General features: G+C 37.3%; 1 protein-coding gene across 1 annotated transcript in view; it reads left to right on the plus strand.

Moving 5' to 3' along the window:
* Nucleotides 1-364: 364 nt before the first annotated feature.
* itga2.2 (integrin, alpha 2 (CD49B, alpha 2 subunit of VLA-2 receptor), tandem duplicate 2) overlaps nucleotides 365-26,476 on the plus strand; it is a 59,142-nt gene continuing 33,030 nt past the window's right edge. The window contains exons 1-10 of the mRNA XM_030144572.1: nucleotides 365-472; nucleotides 4,489-4,612; nucleotides 8,727-8,833; nucleotides 10,608-10,699; nucleotides 12,663-12,777; nucleotides 18,587-18,714; nucleotides 18,799-18,947; nucleotides 23,449-23,599; nucleotides 25,940-26,105; nucleotides 26,318-26,394. Coding sequence (XP_030000432.1) covers nucleotides 451-472; nucleotides 4,489-4,612; nucleotides 8,727-8,833; nucleotides 10,608-10,699; nucleotides 12,663-12,777; nucleotides 18,587-18,714; nucleotides 18,799-18,947; nucleotides 23,449-23,599; nucleotides 25,940-26,105; nucleotides 26,318-26,394 — 1,131 coding nt within the window. The 5' untranslated portion in view covers nucleotides 365-450. The remainder of the gene's footprint in view (nucleotides 473-4,488; nucleotides 4,613-8,726; nucleotides 8,834-10,607; nucleotides 10,700-12,662; nucleotides 12,778-18,586; nucleotides 18,715-18,798; nucleotides 18,948-23,448; nucleotides 23,600-25,939; nucleotides 26,106-26,317; nucleotides 26,395-26,476) is intronic.

The following is a 26,476-nucleotide window of genomic DNA, read 5'->3' on the forward strand; positions in this document are numbered from 1 at the left end:
TCCATTGCTGCAGCTCTAATTATAATGTTGTTTTGATGCTCAGTTATGGAAAACAGCTGATGTAATTGCTGTGGGTTCACTCATGATGTGGTTTGGATGGAGGTTGAAGTCAAGCCTGGTGGGTGTGGGCTGCTGTTTTCACTAGGTCTTTGAACGTGGATCAGCTGGGGGGGCTTTTCCTCTGGTCCTGAAGGGACGGTGCCCCAATCCGACGTCGTTTGGACCGAGAAGGTACGAGGAAGAAGAGGAGGAGGAAGAGAGGGGAGGAGGAGGAGGAGGGGGAGGAGGAGGGGGAGGAGGAGGAGGAGGAGGGGGAGGGGGAGGAGCACTAGTCCATATTTAGAAAGTGTGTCCGGTCCAGGGTCGTCAGCTCTGACTCTCATTGACGCTTCATTTATTCACCTCATCCAAATGGAATAAACTCACCATGAAGTCCTCCTGGGGAATGTCATGTTCACGGTCCTGGTCATAGGTACGTAAACTACACCACTCCGGGTTTCACTGGTCCTACTGATCTAGTCAAGTCGAGATGCAGTTTAGTGGTTTTTAGAACATTCCGGTGGATGTGGATAACGCAGAGGACTGTGTGTTTTCAGACACTAGTAACTAGTTCAGTCCTGCATCCTAGACTTTTATTTTGCAGCATCCAGGATCAACTGGAGGAATAAACACCGCAGCTCCAGTGAAAGCGTCGGAGCAGCCAGAGCCACTTTTACCCCTGTTTGGACATGAGCACTGTGTCAAATGAATGGAGGGACATTAAGACGGGGTGGTGGTGGTGGTGGTATGGGGGGGGGGGGGGGGGGGGGGTAAAGTGGTACTTAGTGTCGGTGCAGGTAAACAGGCGTGGCAGTGGGCAGGACTAGTGCAGATCCACATCCACATTCCTGTGTCTGCTGACTGAGGGGAGCTGGGCTGCCTGCACGGACATGTAGACAGGAGGATCCACTGACAGACAGACAGACTGACTGACAGACAGATGTCACTGACAGACAGACAGACAGAGGAGGGGGCTCTGACTGGGGCTTCTGAGGGGGCTGGATTTGCACTAAAACTGTGCAACACAACTTCTCAGAAAGGGTCTGTGAACCCAAACACCTGATGAATAACCTGGTACTTGGAAGTATTTTCCCTTCATGAGTCAAGCTGATGTGGTTTTTACACTCAACACTGATTCAGACACAAAACAACCCCTGGTCCTGAACATGGGGAAGTTCTGATGTCTATTTTAGACTTGTGAAGTCTAAAGTGAGATGAATAATGAAAAACAAAAAAAGTATAATGTTTACCTAAAATAATAAAGTAAAATAATATGAGTCATGTAACTCATTTGTAACATTTGTAGTAATACAAATATAGTATTATTATTGCAATATTTGTAGTGTTTTATGTTGTTGTAACTGTGTTTTAATGTGTATGTATGTGTAAAACACAAACAGTACATGACAACACTAGTGTAGTTGTCTTAAATCCTGTTGGACACTTTGCACTTCCTCCACTGTGAAGTGTTAATGCCGTGTTCTTTTCCACTGTGTTTTGATGCTCAGTCAGTGCAGTATTACCACCTGTCTGAATATCTGCAGTTTCACTGAACTGCTCTGTTGGTTATGTACCACATTACTCACTAACTTGTACTTCTATACGCATTACAGTTTTGAAACTGTCATTTGTACTTCCTGTCCTTCTGCTACAGCCAACACGGTGATAGTTGAGGCGGACAAGTGTCCAGCATTTCACATCTGTTTTTTTCTGTGGGTTTTTTTTGGTGTCTTTTTACAGTGCACTTTATTTTACCTTAACCACACTTAGTAGTGATAATGGTCACTTTGTAAAAGTCATTTGTATGATTTTCATTTAGTTTCTCTCAGAGTTAACCTGACCTGCCACTTGAGAGATGAGAATGTACAGGGTGGGGAAGCAAAATTTACAATATTTTGAGGCAGGGATTGAAAGAGAGTGTATGACCAATTAGTTTATTGAAAGTCATGAGAATTTATTTGCCACAAGAAAATTTACATAATAGAAAATGTTTTTATTTTACAGTTGAGGACAAAATTATTAGCCCCCCTACAAAAATGTCATTGTTTTAAAGGTATTTCCCGAGTGCTTTTACACAGAGCAACACATTTTTAACACAGCTTTTTTAGATATCCTAGTTTTATTTTGGATGCTTACATGATTTTAGTTTGCACACAGAAATGAAAATATTCCACAAAAAACAAAAAGTACCAGGGTCAAAATTATTAGCCCCCCTGATCCTAATAGTCAATTGTGTATCCTTTTTGCTGGATAACAGCCTGCAGTCATAGTATTTTTTTATTACAAGTCTCTGACACTTTTTTTGAGGAATCCCAGCCCATTCTTCTTTGGCAAATCTTTCCAGCTCCTCCAGATTTGGTGGCCTTCTGGCATGGATGTTCTTTTTTAGGTCACCCCGAATATTTTCAATGGGATTTAAGTCAGGGCTCTGTGCAGGCCACTCAGTTCCATTCACTTTGGTCTTCTGAAGATAGCTCTTCACCAAGAGAGATGTATGTTTTGGATTGTTGTCATATTGGAAGATGAAGCAATGACCCAGACCCAGTGTTACTGCTGACTGCTTAAGGTTTTCTTTCAAAATCTCCACATCTTTCTTTGTTCATGATTCCTTCCACCTTGACCAGATTTCTAGTTCCAGATGCACTATAGCGTCCCCACAACACAATACTCCCACCACCATGTTTCACTGTAGGGACGGTGTTCTTTGGGTTCTATGCCTTTCCCTTTTTTCTCCAAACATAAACGCTGCCTCTATGACCACAGAGCTCTAGTTTGGTCTCATCAGACCGTAGGACACACTTCCAGTATGCATAATGTTTCTCCAGGTTGTCCTGAGCATATTTAAGTCTGGCTTAAAGGTGTCTCTTCTTCAAAAGTGGAGTTTTTCTTGGTCTGCATCCTCTCAGTCCATTCCAGTTCAGAGCTATAGTGACTGTCTTCTTAGAGACTATGATTCCTTATGTGGCCAAGTCATTCACCAGTGTCTTGGCAGTTGTTCTGGGGTCTTTAGACCCATCTCTCACTAGTTTTCTTTCCAGAGTCTTTGAAATCTTTCACTTCCTATCTCTGCAAGGCTTGTTCTGTACTGTGTGGCTGTTTTTGAATTTCTGGATTATACTTCTCACTCCAGTTCTTGACACTTGGAAATGCTTGGATTGCTTTGTGCATCCATCTCCTGCTTTGTCTACATCAATAATCATTTTTCTTGGGTCCAAATGGATTTCTCTACAGTTTTGGGCATGGTGCTTTCTCAACTGACAGCTCAATGAGCCATACTGAGGCTTTTATACCATGTTTTAACTTAAATGTTAAGTGAAATCACTTGATTCACCTGATCACTTTTAAACACATCACCTGTGAAGTTACAGCACATCATTGCACACAAGTGGTTTGTGCCATGACTTAATAAATGGTCATTTCTTAAAGGGGGCTAATAATAATGTCCCTGGTTATTTTAGTTTTTTTCTAAATAATGCTGTTTTGGTGTGCAAATATAAATAATTTGTGCCTTCTAAAGAAAACTAGTATGTTCAGAAATGCTATGTTGAAAATTCCTTGCTCTGTTAAAAAAGTACTTAGGAAAATCTTGAAGAAACTTAAAATTTCATAGGGGGGCTAATAATTTTGTCCTCAACTGTATGTGTCCTCCTTCTTTCTCAAAAACTGCCTTCACACACTTCCTGAAACTTGCGCAAGTGTTCCTCAATATTCGGGTGACAACTTCTCCCATTCTTCTTTAATAGTATCTTCCAGACTTTCTCGTAATAGTTTTGCTCATAGTCATTCTCTTCTTTCCATTATAAACAGTCTTTATGGACACTCCAACTATTTTTGAAATCTCCTTTGGTGTGACGAGTGCATTCAGCAAATCACACACTCTTTGACGTTTGCTTTCCTGATTACTCATATGGGCAAAAGTTTCTGAAAAGGTATGGATAATAGTGTTAGGTATGATTATGACATCAATATATGTTTGGTTTCAAAACAATTGACGTAGTGCCTGCTGAGAAAAAACAACTAAATGTTCACTGTAAATTTTGCTTCCCCACCCTTTACAGTCGGCCCAGTGTACAGAACTGTTTCCTTTTTATGTTGGTTTCGTTAATGATGGACTCACTATTCACTCTAGTGTTATCATGTGGTTTTACCACATAGGCTAGCACAGGGCTAGCTAGTTAGCATGCTAAATGTTGAGGATATCTCTGAAATAATGTACACTATAAAATAAATAAATAAATATATAGTATCTTATTGTCACACTTCTCATCATTTTAGGTTATTCTCCAATATTATATTTAACCAGACTAGTGACATGAGTCATTTTGTTCTCAGATAATATCGAAACATTTAAGGAGTACTTAGAGCATTGTATTCATCAGTATTAGCAGTAAAGTATAACATGTTTTGGAGGTATCTAATTGAACTGTTCCTTTTCGTTTGTCCTTCCAGTTGACAGAATCTTGCAGTCACAGTCCTTTAACATCGGCACCTCGGGGGTTAAGATCTTCAATGGACCAGCATCAGAAGAGTTTGGATACACAGTCCAACAAGCAACAAACCATGAAGGCAAATGGTAAATGAAGTCATTAATACCAGACTTTGGTACCAGTGACACTAAAAGTCCTTTATGCATGTTTCTCTGTCAGCCAGTCTAGGCCAGTTAATCAGTTATTAAGGTAATACTTATTTTCAAACTCTAAATCAGTGGTTTCCGACCTTTTTTGGCTCTAACTTGTTCTAACTTCACACATTTCTGGTGACCCCAGACATTGAAAACAGAGACTTTTTTTTTTTTGTTGCTAAAATTAATTTGTTTTTGATCATGTAATAGTTTGCTCAACTATGTTGCAAATAAACATTAATTTTAGACGACATTTAGTCTGTATAATGTATGATGGACGGAGGCAGAAAAGCCAAGTGTAGATTACTGCACAAAGGGAGAATTTTATTTTCCTTGGTCAGGATATGTACAGTCAGTCCAGCTGTGATTTACAAGGCTGACAATTAATACTGAACAAACAAGAACTCAAACTATGATTTTTGAAAGAGCTGCAGCATCTGAAACCGACCACAATGAACATTTGAAAGATAAACAGAACCACAGTGCTTCAGTTTCAGTTTCACAGTTTGTCTTTTATGTATTGTGATAGTCTCTCTCAACTCACCATATATTTTTTATTACTAAGTTGTTTTTTTTGTTAGTTTGTTTATTTAATCAATATCTAGAAATTTCAGGCGACCCCATTTGAATTCCAGGCAGCCCCACGTGAGGTCCTGACCCCAAGACTGAAAAACACTGCTCTAAATTGTATGGCTAAAAATACAGAACATTAATATGGAGCAAAAAAGGTGCAGAGAAGCATCCAGTACATGCATATTCTTTGTCAGTACAAGCTTCCAGAGGACAGGCAAACTTCCAGATTCAACACACACTGACAGGCTCCATCTTGAAGAGTTTTGTACGTGTATGCGTGGAAACCAAACTTCCATAATTACAAACATGTTCTCAAGGGCTGGTTTCTCAAAGCTGAGCAGTGGATTAGTCATAAACTATAAGCATCACACATCACATCATAGTGTGTGTTATCATTAGACTCTGTTTTGCAGTAGACGCATGTCACGATAAAGAAACCCAGTGGTCAGGAAAATCTACCTTTGACTAAGCACTGGCAACTAAATGTCCTATGTGGTTTTACTGTCATGTTTTTACTAAAGGAAATGGAAACTGTGGCAGTTTAATATTAGCAATGTGGTTGGTGTATGTGTTTGAGGAACTAACACCCGCACGTTGGCCTGCATGTTTTCCTCCAGTTTTAAACAAGTGTATTTAGTGCTGGTGTGGTGATGGTACAGTATATTTCATGAATCTTGTATCATTGTATTGAAGTCCACAAAACCACTGTTTAGTCTGTTTTGTTGACAGTGTTTCTTATCTTTTGCGCCATGATTATCAGTACCGTTTCATTAGTCAGTAAACTTTACAAGCTTGTAGCATAAGTCATGGTCTGTAGGAGTGTCCCAGTTGTGTAATCAGATTACACTATATAATCATTGTGGTCTCTGACTCTTCATATGTTGCACATCAGTATCCATCAAAGGTCCACAATGACACATCCGGTTTCCTGTCGTCCAACTGATACGACTGCTGTGCCTTGACTTCCTGTGCCTTATCTGACACTGTGGGAAAATGACAGTGTCTTGAATCATGATTAAGTCTGACAAAGACAAGTACCCAGACTTAAGTAACATTTTTTTCTGAAGTTGTTCATTTAACAGTTAAGCAATATCTGAACGGAAGGATGGAAGGATGGCATTTTTGGAGTTGTATTTTTGTGTGAACTTGTAGGATCTTGTTTTGAACACCATCATACTGGTACTTTTCACTGATACTAAGGATTAATGGATAGTTTTGAGTATCTCTGCCTTCGTGACCCTCAAGTCACTACAGTGAAAGTGTGGTTGTTAAATATTATTTCTGCATTTTCCTAACACCAGGGCATGCTGGGAGATATCTGAGTGTTATTTAAAACTAGTGCGTTGACCCATGGGGATAGTTTTTATGCTGTTGTGTATTCATGCATGCTGTACCGCATTTGTCCAGCAGTCACTGCCAAAGCCTTCTGGGTATAATAATGTGATTGTAAGGCTATTGTATTCCAGAATTACTAATATTTCCCAAAATATTGGTCCTATCAACTTGCTGTTTTCACTCGTCTCTTCCATGACCAAAAGTACATAAGTATGTCAAACTGCATCAGTCAGCTCTTTCCGGATTTTGTGTGATTCCGTGGACACACACACATGCACACACATGGAGGCCACTTGGCTTTTTTAATGTAGGTGTTGTGGGTTAGTTTGGTTCAGTCACTCATTAAGCCGTATAGACCCTGTGATACTTTTGTGGCAGCTTTCAAATGAATTTTGAGAAGATTTCTCTTCTTATGTTTTGATATTATTCTCTGTATTTTAGTGTAAACCATGTCATTTCCTATATTTAATTCACAGATTATGTAGGTCTTTTTGAAAACTCAGAGTTAATTCAAACATTATCATATCAGAACTGAAGAAAAAAGGCATCATTTGTCAAACGACATGGGTTTTATTGGTAAAAGTGTGGTTGTTGCCTCCACCAAGGAATGGTGGTGGTTATGTTTTTATCAGGGTTTTTTGTTTGTTTGTTTGTTAGCAAGGTAACTCAAAAATTATGGATGGATTTTGATGAAATTTTCAGGAAATGTTGATACTGGCACCAGAAACAAATGATTAAATTTTGGTGGTGATTGGGGGGCGGGAGGGGTCTACCTTGGTGGAGGTCTGCGCTCTCCGAGTGCTTTTCTATTTAAATATTATTTCTGCATTTTCATAACACCAAGGCATGCTGGGCTATATCTAAGTGTTATTTAAAATGTTGTGGTTTAGTTTGTTTGTCACATAAAGACCAAGTGCTACTTTTGTGGCAGTTCCCAAGTGATTTATCACCATTTATTATAATATTATCCTCTGTATTTCGCATTACTCAGTGAAAATCAGATATTTTCCCATATTTAATTCACGGATCATGTAGATGTTCTTGAGTAGATTCATAAATTATTATGTCAAACTGAGAAAAGTGAAGAAAAAGTGACTTTTTCAGTCAAATCTCTCATTAACTGAACATAAACCCGGTGTGTCCATCCACTGTCATTGATCCAACTCCATGGTTTTACTGGTGAATCAATGTTATAGGTGATGACGGTCTTTCCACGGTAACGACGGAGCTTTTGAACGTCCAAATGGGTCATATCTGATGACCATGAAAAGATGACAAACTCTATTTTACATCAGTTATTTAAATGTATTGATAGAATTAGTGAATCAACAGGTATTAAACAGTTCCATCAGTAGATGCTTTTGGTCACCGTTGGCTTTTTGGGTTAAACACAAAGTGTGAGATGTTCCCTTTCAAAGAAAGCCCAACAGGATTACAGTTCAGTAAAATGTCCTTACTTTAACGTTACAAGATCCACTCTTTTCTGAGAACCTTAAATAAAGATTTTCCTGCAGCTTCAACGTGGCCAGTTTGATTTGATTTTTATCTTTTTTTTTTTTGTACTTTTTCACCTGAAAATTGAGATCAGATGTCCCAGGCCACTGGCTGTTGTGGTGTTGTAACCATATATCAGCCTATTGAGCCTTTTAACACAAAGATTGATGTTTCCTCAGTATCTTTACTTCAAACTGTAACTCTCTTGACTTGAAATTATTGTTTAACATGACAAACATAATATGTGAAAAGGGTGACACAATTTAATCTGTATCAAAAAATGATTTGTTTCACCATCGACCACTGTTCATATTTTTTCCAAAGTTAGGTTCTGATTGGACACAGCAGAAGGGGCTGGATTTTGATGTTATATAAAAGGAGAAATGTAAGGCCTGTGCGAATGTATTACACTTCATTTGAAAAGGAACATCCTCTACTTTTCTGTGTTTACCACGTGGCTTAAAGTTAACCTAAACTGCATGAATATGGCTCAGATATCACCAACATCACAACAGGTTACTGGTGACTTTCTACACGATAAGTTAGTCTATGTACAGAGAGCTACAAATCAATTATATACAATTATGAAGCTTCTGCATATACAGTACATGGTGCAGTAAATCTATCATTTCCATATTTCTGACATATATATTTCTGTCTGTAGGCTGCTGGTCGGCGCCCCATGGAGTGGAAACCAAAACAGAAAAGGAGATATTTACAAATGTCCAGTCTCAGGGTCCAGAAACAACTGTGAGAAGCTTAATCTTCAAGGTAAAATTAAATGTACTGGTGTTACTGTTCAGAACTTAAACTGCCTCAAGAGAACTAAAGACATTTCCCACCTTAACGTTTTATGTGTAAGATGGAGGATTTATGATGACTGATAATCATAAATGCAAAATGATGCTCGCAGTTCTGCATTTAATAGTGTATGATCCCTTGAAAATATGAATTGTTGTGTTAATTATTGTGTTTTATTCAGGGTTCCCGCGGAGTCTTAAAAAGTCTTAAAAGTCTCAAATTTACAAATCTGCATTTAATACCTTAAAAAAAGTCTTTAAAAGGTATTAACTTTGATATGGTAGTTCTTAACTTATGTTTCCATAATCATATTGGCTGTATTGTGTTTAAATGTGTCTGTTAAATGTCAAACCTGCAAAGAAAGTAACATTAGTCGACTCAGTTCCACCTGTTCCAACCCAACAATTTATACTGAAATGAGGAACCAATTATCGTTAACTTTGCAGCCCCTGGTGAAAAATGACTTGGTGGGATGATGGGAATCAAGGTGTTGACGTAAATGAATACATTTTCCAAAATTTTAGGAGTCACAAATTTTCACCAGTAGGGCTGTGAAAAAGGCTGTGAAATGGGCATTAAATTCTGTTCTAAGTCTTAAAAAGGTCTTAAAAAGTCCTACATTTATCCTGTAGAAACCTGAAGGAACCCTGGTTACTGTTACCTTATGTGAATATATATGAATAATATTATAAATATTGTAAATCTCTATGTAATATTTAAATTGAAATCTAAATTTGCATAAATAATTATATATATATATATATATAATAATTATAAATAGTAGAATTCTTTTTTCCTCTTTATTGTTGTTTCACAAGTGTATATTTTCAGCCTGTCTTCTCTGCACTTTATTTTTGTATTTGCTGCTGTCAACTGTGGAGTTTCCCCACGGTGAGATCAACGAAGTCTTCTATCTTATCTTATCTTATCTTATCTTATCTTATCTTATCTTATCTTATCTTATCTTATCTTATCTTATCTTAACTTATCTATCTTATCTTATCGTATTCTTATTTCACTGTGTTTTATCTTATCTTATCTTATTTCATTTTGTTTTATCTTATCTTTTTTTTTATTTTATCTTACTTTATCTTATTTTATCTCATCATATTTTATTTTATCTTATCATATTTTATCTTATCTTATCTTATCTTATCTTATCTTATCTTATCTTATCATACCTTATCTTATCCTATTTGATCTTAGCTCATCTTATTTTATTTTATTTTATTTTATCATATCTTATCATATTTTATCTTATCTTGTCTTGTCTTATCTTATCTTATCTTATCTTGTCTTGTCTTGTCTTGTCTTATCTTATCTCGTCTTGTCTTATCTTATCTTATTTCATTTTGTTTTATCTTATCTTTTTTATTTTATCTTACTTTATCTTATTTTATCTTATTTTATTTTCTCATCTTATTTATATTTTATCTTATTTTATCTTATCTTGTCTTATCTTATCATACCTTATCTTATCTTATTTGATCTTAGCTCATCTTATTTTATGTTGTAGTATTTTATCTTATCTTATCTTTTTGCGTGGCATCCTTTGTTACAGTGCTATAATTTGTCACCGACTATTTAGGAATGTAGACTGGAGTATTATCCCGTTAAATGACAAAACAACACAAAAGAAAGAATGCAAATGAAAGCGTCCAATGATTTATTTAATGCGTACTTAATGATAAAAATAAACATGGCCAGATTTACAAGTTTAATTATAATGTCACTGTGTCCATAGATTCTGTTGCCATCCCAAATGTCAAAAACATCAACAATAACATGAGTCTGGGGTTGACTCTGACTCGGATGCCCACAGTCAACGGTTTGATGGTAAGTGTATTTATGTGTGTTTATGAATGAAAACATGACTTTGAAAGAAAATGATACTGTTTTAGATAATGCACTAACCTTTTTTTATGTTGGTAATGATATATTTTTACTATATATTTGATTATGTTTTTAGGATCCTTTTTTAGAATAATTTTTGACAGTGGAAACTGGGATTTAAATTTTGTTAAAACTTTACTAAGGTTACAAGTATGTGGGCTACAAGATAGAGAGTACACATATACACATGCTACTAGTATTATGAAACAGAGTGACGAACTGTAATTTTCATAAATATAAAAAAAAATGCTCTTTAAGGTGAAGTGTGTCAGCACCAGTGTGGGGCAAATTACTTTTAAAAAGTAATTAGTTATAGTTACAAGTTACTTTCCCCCTAAAAAAAACATGAATTAGTAACAGAATTACTCCTTCATAAATGTAATTAGTTTCCAGGGAAAGTAATTATTGCGTTACTTTTTTGAAAAACCTTCAAATATGTAAAGGAAACTGATTTTTGAGCGTGTTTCACGGGTCAGGTTCATAAAGTAGAACAGCAGACAGGTACTGAATACCATAACTGTGGCGAGGCTGGGGTCCACCAGGGCCTGGCTTTTCCACCACATAAGTGCATATCTGCATTTATAGGAAGAAGATGCTCCTCCAGTTAATCCCACATCTCCACTTTTTTCCCTGATACAGCGGTAAATGTCTCCAGTCCAGTCAGTCGGACTCTCACTGATATATTAGCTATATTAGCTGCGCATGTAGCTGCGTTCAAGTGAATGGGGTGTGCTGCGGACAACTCAAACTCGGACATGTCATTAGCCGTTCAGGTGAAGGCAGAGTGGACAACTCAGACTCATGGACACACAGGTGAAGCATGAAGGCAGTGTGGGCAATTTGAATATGAGAACGGCTCATAAACGAACAGCTCGCAATGAATCAGTTCTTATCGTTCACTGAAAAGAGCCATTAAAAAGACTCGACTCGTCTGCAAACGTCACACCTCTGGTGCCTGGCTGAGCGAGTCAGGACAGATAACAGCTGTTAGATATCAGTGCATTGTAACACACCACATTTCACTGCCGGTAACGGTAACGGCGTTGTAACGTTTCAAATAGTAATTTATTAGATTACCCGTTACTGGAAAAGAATAACGGCATTACTAACGTCGCTATTTTTAACGCCGTTATTCCCAACACTGGTCAGCACTAAAGCTACATTCACTGTTGCAGTACAGTTAATGAATAAAAATGGCACTTACTCAATGACTGCTTCTATTTACTTTCGGCTGTTTCCACCAAAATGCATATTAGTAAGGCTCAGTCAGTCTGTTATAACTGTGTAACCCACACCTGAATGATAAGTGCTGGGTCTTAAAGGAGTGGCCTGTTTAATCCAGTTAGACCCAGTGCTACTTTTGTGTCAGTTCCCAAAGGAATTTTCCTCTATATTTAACCTTTCTTAAGTGATTTATCACCATTTATTATAATATTATCTTCTGTATTTTGCATTTTATCAGTGTAAATCAGGTTTTTTGCTGTGTTTAATTTACTGATCGTGTAGATGTTCATAAAAGCTCGGATTAAAGTTAAAGGTTATTATATCAAAAACAGAGAAAACTGCAGAAAAAGTGACTTTTTCAGTCAAATCTCTCATTAACTGAACATAAACCCAGTGTGTCCATCCACTGTCACTGATCCAATTCCATGGGTTTTACTGGTGAATCAATGTTCTAGAAGATGACAGTGTTTCCACGGTAACTACAGAGCCTCTGAACGTCCAAATGGGTCATATCTGATGACCATGAAACGATGACAAACTGTATTTTACACCAATTATTGACATGAATTGATAGGATTAGTGGATCAACAGGTATTAAACAGTTTAGATCAGTAGATGGTTCTGGTCGGTGATGGATGTTTGGGTCTTTATGGGTTAAAGTCTGTCTTCTTCTGTGGTACAGATGTGCGGTCCACTTTGGGGTCAGCTCTGTGGCACCCAGGACTTCTACCCGGGAATATGTGCAAAAATGAGCCCACTCTTTCAACCACAACCAGCCTTTTCTCCTGCTGTTCAGTGTAAGTCTGCCAGGATTTTCATTATTGACTGTTAACTCTGAGACGAGATGAGATGAGCTAAGATAAGATAAGATGAAACTTTTTTGATTCCACCTTGGAGAAATATTGCAGTCGACAGCAGAAAATACAAAAATAAAGTGCAGGGAAGACAGGACATATACACTAGTGAAACATGACATATAATGAGAAAAAGAAAAAAGAAAGAAATGTGCTATTTATGTAAGTATTACTGTAAATTTAAATTTAAATATTATGTACATTAATTATACATACATATACATTATGCACTTTGAACACTTTCTTACAGGGCTGCTCAGGCCAGAGTCAGGCACACCGGCACCATAAGTTTCACCAAAGTTGTTGTATTTGGCATGTCTGCCTTTCTTTGGCTTTTCATTTAGAGAAAAGAAAATATAAGAGAAGAAGATGAGATGAGATAAGAAAAGAAAAGAAAAGAAAAGAACAGAAAGGAAGAGATGAGATGAGATGGGAGAAGAGAAGATAAGAAAAGAAGAGAAGAGATGACAAAAGAAAATATAAGAAAAGAAGATGAGATAAGAAAAGAAAAGATGAGATGAGAGAAGAGAAGAGAAGAAAGGAAAAGATAAGAAGAGAAGAGATGAGAGAAGAGAAGAAAAGAGAAGAGAAGAGATGAGAGAAGAGAAGAAAAGAGAAGAAGAGAAGAGATGAGAAAAGAAAATATAAGAAAAGAAAAGATAAAAGAAGAGATAAGAAATGAAGAGATGAGATAAGAAAAGATAAGAAAAGATGAGAAAAGGAAAGATAAGAAAAGAAGAGATAAGATAAGATGAGATGAGAGAAGAGAAGAAAGGAAAAGAGAAGAGATGAGAGAAGAGAAGAAAAGATAAGAAAAGATGAGAAAAGATAAGATAAAAGAAGAAATAAGAAATGAAGAGATGAGATAAGAAAAGAAAAGAAAAGATAAGAAAAGAAAAGATGAAAGAAGGAAAGATAAGAAAAGAAGAGAAAAGATAAGATAAGATAAGATAAGATAAGATAAGATAAGATAAGATAAGATAAGATAAGATAAGAACTTATTGGTCTCACCTTGGGAAACTGCAATGTTTCCATTACCAAAATAGAAAAAACCAAGTGCAGAAAGACAGGCAGAAACATTCAAGAGTGAAACATGAAATATAAAAGAGAATCTTCTATTTATGTTACTTGTACTTTAAGACCCACTCCTTTACTTGTACTGTACTGAAAATGCACAAGCCAATGCATGCACTATTAACAAGATAACCACTGAACTGTTTTTTAATTGTTTGCACATGAACAACAGTGTAGCTGCCCTAACCCGAACCCTGTGACATGTTAAATATGTAAGATTTGTGTGGAGTTTGTTTTGGACACCTAACTGAACTGGGAGTTGGTCATTGGTTGATGTTAGCTAAATCCGTTATCTAGCTAACGGTATTTCATATTGTAGCTGCTGTAGAGTAGCAGAAGAGAAACAAATATGATGAAACGCAGCAGTAAGTGATGGCAGATGTTGTATTCAGAGGTTAATTTCACAGTTCTATTTGGAATTGTTACTGTAGATGCACAAGTGTTGTGTTAACCCTTTAACCCCTGACGTGTCTGTGGTGAGCGTTCTGAATGTATGATTTATGGTAAATATTCATAAAAATTCAACTGTTTGCCTGTGGAACGGGGGTAAAACACAGAGCAGTGAGTACGACCGACTTGCTATAAAAACAGACGGTTTAAAATGATTAAAAATAAATAAATAAAATCACAATAAAATAAAGTTTAAAAAAAAAAAAAAATTGCCGGTTTGGGTGTTTTTTTTTTTTTTTATTATTATTATTCTTTTACACCGTTTTCCTTGTTTTTTGTTTCTACTGTTGTTTCCAGTGTTGTGGTGATTTTAAAATACTTTTTTCCTGTGTTTTTCCTGAGTTTTGACCGTGTAACTGCTGTTTGGAGTTCAACCAGGTGTCAAAAAGCAGCTGGACTGATTTATAAAAAAAAAAAAAAAAAAAAAGAGCCCAAAACAAAACCTACTGGACTCAAATTCAACTCCTTGTTGTTGTTCAGTGTGTTCCAGTTCACACTTCATGTTCAACATCCTAAACCTCTTACTGATGCACATTCTTAGTGCCTTATTTAGTCCAAACCTGTCAGACTTCTATTCCTGTCTTTGTCTTTTTCTTTTTTTCCACCTGTTTTGACCCTAAAACACACAATAAAATAAAACCACTGAAGAAAAGGAACACAAACACATACAACAGCTTTTATGAACCTGAAACAGACACAGATTCACAGCAGCATCTGTACCTGGAATCAGGGCTCAGGGGGTAAAGCAGGGGTGTCAAACATGCGGCCCGGGGGCCAAATCCGGCCCGCCAAAGGGTCCAGTCTGGCCTTTGGGATGAATTTGTAAAATGCAAAAATTACACTAAGATATGAACAAACCTTTTAGTTCAGGTTCCACATTCAGACCAATTCAATCTCAAGCAGACAGGACTAGTAAAATACTATCATAGTAACATATAAATAATGACAACTCCAAATTTTTCTCTTTGTAAATGTAAATATTTTCATGTATTTACACTAAAACAAAATGCAATTTTGCAGAAAATGTGAATAACCTGAACAAATATAAACAACCTGAAATGTCTTAAGAGAAGTAAGTACAATTTGAACAATATTCTGCCTGTTATTAAATGTTTTGTGTGTTTGTAGATCCACTGTGATCTGTGAGTTATACCGTACTGTATAAATGATAAACTGAGGCAGAATATTGTTCAAATTACACTTATTTTTTTCAGTTTGTTCATGTTATTCACATCTTTTGAATGGATAGTTTGTAGATGTAAACCTTTTCATAATGTAAATTTACTTTTTTCGCTCTAAAACAGAGAAAAGATTGGAGTTGACATTATTTATATATTATTATGTTATTATTTTACTGGTTCGGCCCACTGCAGATCAAATTTAGCTGAATGTGGCCCCTGAACTAAAATGAGTTTGACACCCCTGGGGTAAATGGTCAAAGAGGGGCAGAAAGATAAGGTTGTTCTTTATGCTCTTTTTCATTCATGATGTGGTTGGTTGGCTGATATGTAGAAGCAGATATTCTTTTATCTTATGAATGAAATAAATAAACAAAAAAACTAAACTAAAGAAATAAACTGAAACACTGAGGAATGAGAAAGCTAGCTAGTAAAAGGATTTATTTATTTTTTTTATCATAGAAAACAACCCTCATCTTTCACATAGGAATCAGTGAAGCAGGTATCATCATGGATGTAGGTAGCCGAGCCATTCATTATTTTAGAAAAGGAGTTTGTTAATGTCAACAACTGTCCTCCTCCAGCATACAACAACAGAATCCAACAGAAATTTAATCATAAAGGCCCGGTACTATTTTTTGTGCAGATGTCCCATTGAATTGCTCTCTACATTTAATTATTACCAAATGATTTATCACAATTTATTATAATATTATCCTCCACATTTTGCATTTTTTCATAGTCTCATGGTATTTTCCTATATTTAATGCACTGACCATATACATAGATGTTCATAAAAGCTCAGAGTTGATTCAGAAGTTATCTTATCAAAGCAGAGAAAACGGAACAAAACATGACTTTTTTTGAAACATATTTAATTAACCCTTTCATGCATAGTGGTCACTACAGTGGACAGCTATTCTACAGCTGTTCTCTTGTATAGTCATGGGTCAATATACACACGAAAAGCTTTTAATGTCGCACAGATAACACACCAATTTACCATCAAAAATGACGTGCATATTGATGCAAAGTCGTGATATCACGTTGTATGGATTTTGTTTAGTTCCATATCAGCCAACACAGTGGACACTGTTGCACCATCCCATAGACTGACATTCATACCATTACTGTAACTTTGCTGTTCTTCATAAACCTAATCTGCACGAACATGTTTGAGTGTAAATCAATTTTCAGTTACTAGACTGTAATTAACAGGTTACTTAAACAAAAAGGTTCTTTTTAATATATATTATCTCCATGAAATAAGTAATAACTAGTATTAGAGTATGATGAAATGTGAGAAAACATCAGATCTGCTGCATTAAAAATGTTATTTCACAGTTTTCACACAGTATATCACTTTCTGATGTTGTGTTTTAAATAAATGTTTCTTTGCTTCAAAAATGACACGTAACACATGGTGTGCAGCTAAGTGGACATTTTTGTAACTCCATGAAAAATAGGTACATTAAAAAAAACTCATTTCCATTGTTTTTTTGTTTTTTTTCATGCCTAAAGAGGAATAAAAATCTTGACTTTGGTTCTCATAATTCATGCATGAAAGGGTTAATTATACAAATAGACAAGCATCTCCATCCATTGTCATTGATCCAACTCCATGGGTTTACCGCCGGGAAATTTCACAGTTAACAGCAGAAACATACAACAAGCAAGTACAGAGAGAAAAGACAGGTCGAAAAAAAAAAACTACACAAGTGAAAATGAAAAATATACAGAGAAAAATAAGAAAATTGATATTTATATAAATATTTATATAAATAAAGAATTTGAATTTTTTAAAAATCAGTGTTATGTATATATTTACATCATCCTGGTTACACATGTACACGGTGTGATAAAGGGGGGTTACTGTGAACTGTTCTATGGTCTGATGGCTGTGGGAGGAATGTACGGTGGCCGACAAGGGCCAAACACATTACAACGGCCCAATGCGTCTCATTTAAAGAAACCAGCTGCAAGTACAGAAACGATGCAAATTCACAAACTCAAACACAGTCTAAACCAGGTACAAAAAGAGGAATGTGGTGCAAATGAAAAAATGCGCTGCAAGAAACAAAAACACGTGCATAATCATCAAATGCTCTGCAAATAGAGAAACGATGCAAACCAAGAAAACATCTGCAAATGAAAAACACCGTATAATCAGTGACTATAACGGAAGTGCTCCAAACCTGCAGGGGGCAGCATTTATAGACAACAGACTAGTGTCAAATAGAATCAAATAAAACTCACATGACCGCGCTATGATGTAACTTCCATTTGTTCCCACTGTAGTTTCAGACCCATCAGTCAGCTGTTCTCCGTCTCTCTCTCCATCCTGTGTGTCTGTGCATTGAGCTGTTCTGCTGACAGCGCCCCCTACAGGTGTGGAGCACTTCTGTTGGACTGACTGGTTCTGCAGCGTTTTTCATTTGCAGATGTTTTCTTGGTTTGCATTGTTTCTTTATTTCCAAAACGTGTTTTTGTTTCTTGTGGCACATTTTTTCATTTGCACCATGTTCCTCTTTTTGTACCTCGTTTAGACTGTGTTTGAGTTTATGAATGTGCATCGTTTCTGTACTTGCAGCTGTTTTCTCTAAATGAGACGCACTGGGCCGTTGTAATGTGTTTGGCCCTTGTCAGCCACCGTAGGAATGACCTGTGGAATCGCTCCTTCTTGCTTAGGGGATGTAAGAGTCTGGTGCAGGAGTTCCTCAGGGCTTCTACAGTGTGGTGCAGGGGGTGGGAGGGGTTATCCATGATGGATGTCAGCTTTCTCCACCACCTCCTCAATGGAGTCCAGCGGACAGCCTAGGACAGAGGCGGCTCTCCTTATCAGTTTATTGAGTGTCTTCCTGTTTCTGTCCATCCTGCCCACTCCCCAGCATACGATGCCAAAGAGGACCACAGAGGCCACCATGGTGTCAAAGACAGTCCAGAGGAGAGCCCTGCTCACTCTGGAGGACTTCTTCTACTTCCAAATCCAGAATGTTCAAGCTTTTCGGAGTATCACATTTTGTGGTCTAATGTGTTCTGATGGTTTGCAGCGTGTGGAGGTCCTATGGACATCGTGATCATTTTGGATGGCTCCAACAGCATTTATCCTTGGGAACCCATGACTGAATTCCTCAAGAAACTCATACCATCTCTTGAAATTGGGCCCAGTAACACCCAGGTTATTATATGAACATTATTTGAACAACTAGTGTATATTTTGACAGGTTTCTGTGTTTTATCACGCTGTTGGTTCTTTCTCCAGGTCAGTGTCATTCAGTACGCTGTTGATGCCAGGTTTGAATTCACACTGCATCAGTATCGGACCAAAAATGAGGCGGTTGCTGCAGCTTCAAGAATCACACAAATGTACGGTCACTCTACCAATACTTTCCAAGCCATCCAGTATGCCATGTGAGTACTGCAGGAATAACGCCGTTCATGTCGTCTGTAAAAGGATTTCTGTCATTTTCTGTCTGCATTGTCTCTTTAAACCTGTTGTTTTTCTTCATTTACTTCCATTAAGTAGATTTGCATTTACATAACACTGAAAAGAAATGGGAATATCTAAAAGATATTTGGAATAGTTGGTGGTGTAAGGCCTGTTGTTTTGCTCATATATCAAATTTTATATAGTTATGTTTCACAAAAATGAGAATGACTAATTTTAGGACACCATGTGGTACTATTCTATGGTACTGTTATTTAATAGATGTTTGAATGTTGTTGATACTCCTGTCACTGATCACATTAACACAATATATTGTTTCTTTTTTTTTTAAATAATTGTTGTCATTTTTCTTTTTTTTCTTTACTTTTCTTTTTTACTTTTTGCAGGATCTTTGTTTGTTAACATCTTTGTCCTGCTGAATGCTTCCATCACAGTCTGCTGGAGCAGAGATGGAGGCAGTTTCATTTTTTTTAACTTTTGAAAACAGTCAGAAAGAGGGATTTAGGATCATCTGATTACATAAATAAAATAAGTGGTCCCAGGCACAACAAACCCCGCCCCTTGCATGTATTGGAGCTTATTTTGGCATCGATCCAGCTGATGTCATCATGTCTATGTGTGCGCTGATGTCAGCATATCAGTTACCTCTATATATGTGCCACGTTTGAAGTAAATTGAAATAAAATTGATGTTTTTATGGACATGTGAAATTTCGCCCATTATAAGTAAATGGAAAAAAAAAAGATTTAAAAAATTCATTAAAAATTTTAACTTTGACCTACTTTTCCCAAAATGTAATCACATCTATTCTGGGTCATTGGCAATCTGTAAACCCAAGTTGGTATGAATTCAACCAATAGATTTCCTGCTAAAGTGTTAACAAGCAAACAGAGAAACAAACCAAACCAAAAACAATACCCCTTGCGTCCCCTTCAGGGGGCGAGGTAATAAAATGTCATCCAGCGTTAGGGTGCATTACTGTTGTCTACTATCCCTGAGGGTGCACCTGAGTTAATATGGAGGCCAAGTCTTGCCTAGGGATGGGAATCGAGAACCGGTTCGTTTGAGAACCGGATCCCAGTAGCTCATTTCCTTGGAATCGTTTGCCTGCCTGCTTAATGATTCTGCTTATCGATTCTGCCTTCGTTGCACATGCGCGATGACGTCACGCGTACGCTGCATTGTTTTGATCAGAATGTAGCCAACATGGCGTTGAGGCAGAAACTGTCCAAAAGACGACACCAGGTCCACTGGAACACTGTCAAAGCTTCCATGGCTTCAACACGGTGGAATCCCTCCAATCTGCTCAAACATTTGTCCACAGCATGTGATTCATTTGATTCACTACTTAGCAGTGCTAGTGAATCTAGCGGCAGAGTGAACGCCAGGGCGTCATCCGGGCCCAGTTTCGGTTCCGGTGCGGGCAACAAACGTCGTACCCCCTCAAATACAAGTTTCCAAAGGGGAAAGGAAATGAGGTGCACGACAATGGGAGACGAGCTGAGTCGAACCGGTTCGACGTAGTAGAAATGCAACAATAGAGGAATTAGTAAAGTATCTTTAGTTACACTTTTACTGTATGCCCCCCCACCCACCCAAACCAGGCCCGGCATCATCGTTATTATTATTTGTACATACTGTATATGTTATATTTTCTGTGCAGAGATGGAAATATAAAAGACAGTTAATGCAAACACACTTGTTTGTACTCTTTTATTCCCTCACCCAGTGAGAATCGATAAGAGAATCGGATCGATAAGCAAAATCGATAATGGAATCAGAATCGTTAAATTCTTAGCGATTCCCATCCCTAGTCCTGCCCTTCCAGTTGTGTCCCATGGGACCAGTTTCAGCAATACTACTATAGTAGTAGTGGTAGTAGTATAATTGGTGGTGAGAGATTAGTTTTATTTTGATCCTGTTTGAAATCATGCCTTAGAGTTCAGTCACCTGTTCCAGCTGAAACCTTCTGAACCACTGCAGTACTGACCCATGGAAGGATCTGAACTATTTACTTAGTTAAATCCAGGCAGTTCCTTTTTTTGTCCAGGCTGTTTATTTAACTCTAACTGATGCAGTCAGTGTCCTCTCATGTCTCTAACATCTAAAACAGTGCTTCCCAACAGTTTTTGGCTCGTGACCCATTTTAACATCACAAATTTTTGGCCACACCAAACAAAACGGAAACATTTTTTTCAGCTAAAATTAATTTGTTTTTGATCATGTAATAGTTTTCCATGCTATGTTGCAAGTAAATGTTAATTTTAGATGACATTTAGGTTATATAATGTGTATAATGCACCTTTTTGGTGTCTACTTCTTAGTTTCTCTTGAAGAAATCTTTCTATTCTCTGTTTGGTCCGGTTTTCTGACTGCGACTGTGTCCAGGCAGGTTGAAGCGTAGTAACACACAAGGTCACTCTCTCAGATATTATATCCTACATTTTATTAGAACATGATTTTTATTAGGAAAAATGTGTGGTGTTTCAATTGTAATGAAATATACAGGGTGTCCCAAAAAAATGTATACACACTTTAAATTATTGAAAAGTAGGTGTTTATTAAAATTCATTTAATTTTCAAAATGTAATAGAATTTACAAACTTCATTTTATTGTTTTGTCACCACCTGTTCTCAAACTGAGGTCCGTTCTGGTCCAGACACTGCTGATAACGTGAATCAATGGAGTCACACACATCACGAAACAATTCCCTTGGTATTTGTGTGCATTCACGTTCAGTGGCTGCTCTCAATTCAGCCACTGTTGCAGATCTCATAGCGTAGACTTTGTCTTTTAGGTATCCTCATAAAAAAAAGTCTAGTGGTGTGAGGTCTGGTGAGGGTATTCAATGAAACCCTTCCGTCCAATCCACCTGTTTGGCAAGTTCACCATTTAAAGCTCTACCTACCGATGTGGCATTTCTCACAGCACTTAGTAAAAGTTTGAACATGAACAACCCGCCTCCCTCCAAAGCCCCGCCCCCTTCCCTCTGCCTGAGCTCTGAGGCTCCTCCTCCTCTCTCCTCCTCTCATCTGATGCACGATGGAAACGGAGGAGGAAGCAGAGGTGGAGGTCCGGTCCGTTTGGCGTGTCCGCGGACCCCTCCCTCAGTAATCAGATGCATCATCCACCTGCCGCGGGCCCGTGGCTCCTGTTCCATCAGTAGACCTGGTCTGTGCAGTACTGGGTCAGGGTCTTCACTGCAGTGCCCAGGGGATGGGCGCGCGCACTGTGAACGCGCGGCCTCCGCGAATTTTCCGTGGACATTTGAAGTTTCATAGTCCATACAATTATCATCCTACATCATCTTACATGTGTGACACCATGTACATGTACCTGTATGAGTCCCACCGTCATAAAAGCTGAGCTTTATGCAGACCTGTTCAGTCCAGTACACCTGACTTCCGGACTTTTATCTCCATCCTTCATTCATCAGACTCCTGTTTGTGCCCCTCAGTTGTCGTTTCTGTTCATAAATCCGTTTAATTCCTTCCACATGTGCATGTCAGTTCAATCCAAACATCCTAGACAGTAGACTGTGGTCAGTGACAGGAGAAGCAGCGCGAGTGGAGCGTCAGATTCAGAGGTACACATATCGGATGTGAGGCGGCGATAGTGGATCGGATGCTGGACGGCCGTAATGGATGATTGACAGGAGGCTCAGTCAGGTTCGGCCAATTATTTCATTCGGACCGACTAAAATGATTGGTCAGACTTTTATTAGAAATATATGAGAATTAAACATTTTTCAGTTTCAATACCTGGTGGATTTCTTTTACATTTTAGTTTGACACACGCTTATTAGGAGCATTTTAAGATGACAAAAGAAAAGTGTAAAAATGCCACATCATACAGTATAGCTTTAAAGTGTGTATTCCTTTTTGTTGGGACACCCTGTATATTTAATCATTAAAAAATATTTTTATCAGTAGTTTTTTTGTTTTTTTTTAATGAATTACTAGAAATTTCAGGTGACCCTATTTGAATTCTAGGCAACCCCACATGGGGTCACGACACCAAGGTTGAAAAACACTGATCTAAAAGATTGGACAATTCCAGGACTGATCAGGATCATCAGGTTTTGGACAGAATGGTTCAGGGAGAATCAGACGTCATTTTCACACATGGATTCGCCTCCATAAAGTCCAGACTCTAATGTGGGATGTGATGAAGACTTGATGCAGCAGTCTGATTCTCTATCATCAATAATCAAAAATTAATGCAACTATGGATGGAAAAAAATATTATGAACCTTATTGTGACACTACATAAGCATTATGTGGCAAAAAGATGTGACAGTGAATGTCTCCTGGAATCAGAACCAAAGGTGGTGCAGTCAAATACTGCATGTGGGTCTTTTTATTGTGGCCAGACAGTGGATTTGACAGATCCTTTATAAAGTAAAATCATCTCTTAAATTTAATATCTTAAAACTGAAAAAACATGTTTGTGTGCTGTCTCAGTCAGTGGGGCTTCCATCAGAGAAACGGAGGCCGGCCAGACGCAGCCAAGGTGATGGTGGTCGTCACTGACGGCGAATCTCATGACAACGCTTTCAGAGATACAGTCATTGCTGAGTGTGAGAAAGAAGGCATCACCCGCTTTGGTATCGCTGTAAGTGGCTGCTCTTCCACTGGTGCACAGTCCACATCATTTGATCATGTTGACTTTAATGTTGGACTAGAATATGGATTCCATCCGTCACAGGCTAGATGTTTCCTACGAGTGATCACAGCTTGATGTTATTTGGGTTTTAGTGTGTCACAAATTCAAATGCTTGTCAATGCTGGGAATATGACCAAAAACAGTCACGATAAATGGTTATTCGTAATTTTAAATCATTTGTAAAAGATGCAACAAGACAAAAACAACTTGAAAGACATAGGATCACATCTTCTTTATTATCACTGCATTATAAACCCTTGGCAAACAGCACTTTTATTAAATCTAGAGGTACAACACTAATTCCACTAGGGATGCACCGATACCACTTTTTTCCAGACCGAGTACAAGTACAAGTACTTACATTTGATTACTTGCCAATACTGAGTACCGATACGAGTACTTAATAATACCATTACAGTTGTTAGTCAGCTTTGAAAATGTGTTTTATTGTCGTTGTCGTTAGTCTGACTGGAACAAAGTGCTGCTACTGACATTTAATGCGTTGGAATTACCGTTTCTCAATCAATCCACCAGAGGGCGCCGCTCTTAATTAACCATACTGGACAAATACCACGAAGAAGAGTAAAGTTTTTTGAGAAGAAGAAGAAAGTCAGTAATAACAAACATGGTGACGACAGAGGAGGTAAAACTATTCTCCACACTGCTGACATTACTCCTCCACCGTGTACCTGCTGCTCTGTGAGGTGAACACCACGCTGCCGTCAAGTGGTTTCGGTGTGTTTGTATCGAAGCACTTTTACGAGTACAAGTACTCAGTATCGGACCAATACCCAATACTGGTATTGGTATCGGTGCATCCCTAAATTTCACACTAATGTATTGATAAATAAGTGGAGAAGTAGAAATGGTTTTGACTTAATTTCTCTCAACATTAATATTTTTTAATCCATGACTATGATTTTAAGTGTTCTACCTTTAAATTTCTAAAATATTTTTCATGCTCTAACTGTAACTAATATTTTTCTACCACAACTAACCATCTACTTTCTTCACATCTCACTGAGGAAGAAAAAAACCTATCATTAAACTATAAGGAAATGTTGATGTTTATAAACTATATGGACATAAATATTGGGACCAAGGTTATAATAGTTTGGGATTTTTCATTATAGTTTAGTTTTATTTAGTTTTGACTTTTTTTTTTCTCTAATTCAGTTAGTTTTAATTAGTTTTTAGAGCAGGTTTGCTAGTTTTTATTAGTTTTTGTTATTTTCTAAATGCTTAGTTTTAGTTTTAGTTTAGTTTTAGTTTCTTTATATCTTTTATCTTCTTCAGTCGTATTCAAATAAACCCCAGACAGGACTCTGCTGCTTTCTCCCAACTTTAGTCTCCATGTTTCCAGGTAGTGTGGGGACGAGAAGACGCCTAAATGACAAGTGACAAGAAGTGACGGACCGTTAAATATCATATGGTGCCACCAGCTAAATTGCTTGAGGGAAATAATCGATTTTATATCAATCCAACATTGACAACGACGAAAACAAAGGGAATTTTATCCATAATTTTTATAGGTTTTAGTTAGTTTTGTAAGCACACAATACAGTTTCAGTTAGTTATCTTTTTTTTTTCTTTTAATTATAGTTTTTATTTATTTCAGTTAACGAAAATGTTTTTACAATTCTAGTTTTTGTCATGTCGTTAGTTTTTATTAACGATAATAACCTTGATTGGGATGCATCATGTCTACAGCTGTAAGATGTCCTGTTCATGAGGATTTGAGATAAAACCATCAATATTAATAATCAAAATGATATTTATCACAACATAAAAGTATATTATGACATTTGTCATTATTGTTTTGTATCCCAGACCCCTGTTAGAAAAGAAACAAAATCATGTTTATTGCCATGTAAGTAAATAGGGTTCACATTACTAGGAATTTGCTTCAGTTGTTTGGTTCATACATAGAACATGGAGTAAATAAGAAGTATGCAGTAAAAAATAAATAAAATAGAATAAAATAAAATAAATAAACAAGTAAGATAGAGAAAAAACAAGTAACATAAAGTTTCAAAATATACAATTTACAATACAATGAAAAAACACCTGAATTCAACGTGTCCACATACTTTTGTCCATTTGTATATGAGTAAGGTAGTTGAAGACCCTGGTGCTAAAAATAGTCAAAAAAAGTCTGTTAAAACATTTATTGGGTGGACTTAGTTAAACAAATACAGCATGTTTATATGCTCAACTTGAACTGTCTTTTAGCACCAGGGTGTTCAATTATGCTGTGAAGATAACAATATGTTTCCCCTTCTTTCCCAGGTCTTAGGTTATTACTCCAGAAACAAAATCAACACAGACAATCTCATCAAAGAAATCAAATCCATCGCCAGTTTACCAACCGAGAAGTTCTTCTTCAACGTGTCTGAGGAGGCGGCCCTCTCCACTATCACTGGAACACTGGGGAACCGCATCTTCAACATAGAAGGTGGAAATTCTTTCTTCACTGTTATCATTTGGTCTGACTCCACATATTCATTCACACACTCACTTCAGAGACTCATTAAAACCTGTCCCAGCATGTCTGTAATAACTGAAGGTCCTCCAGTAGTGCACAGAACCAGGTGGTTTCTTCACATCTGCTCTGACTGTCAGTCTGTTTTTCTTTTCTCATCTAATGACAATGTTGTGTTATAACAGGTACTGGAAAAGGAGGTGATAACTTTAAGATGGAGATGTCACAGGTGGGCTTCAGCGCTCACTACTCCAGACAACAGGTATGAAGAGCTGCCTCCACACCCTTTAGTGGGCCAGATCAAGTGGGGACACAGGGACACATGTCCTGTTCAACAGTCTCTG

Source organism: Sphaeramia orbicularis, chromosome 9 (genome assembly GCF_902148855.1).
Source record: "Sphaeramia orbicularis chromosome 9, fSphaOr1.1, whole genome shotgun sequence".
NCBI lineage: Eukaryota > Metazoa > Chordata > Actinopteri > Kurtiformes > Apogonidae > Sphaeramia > Sphaeramia orbicularis.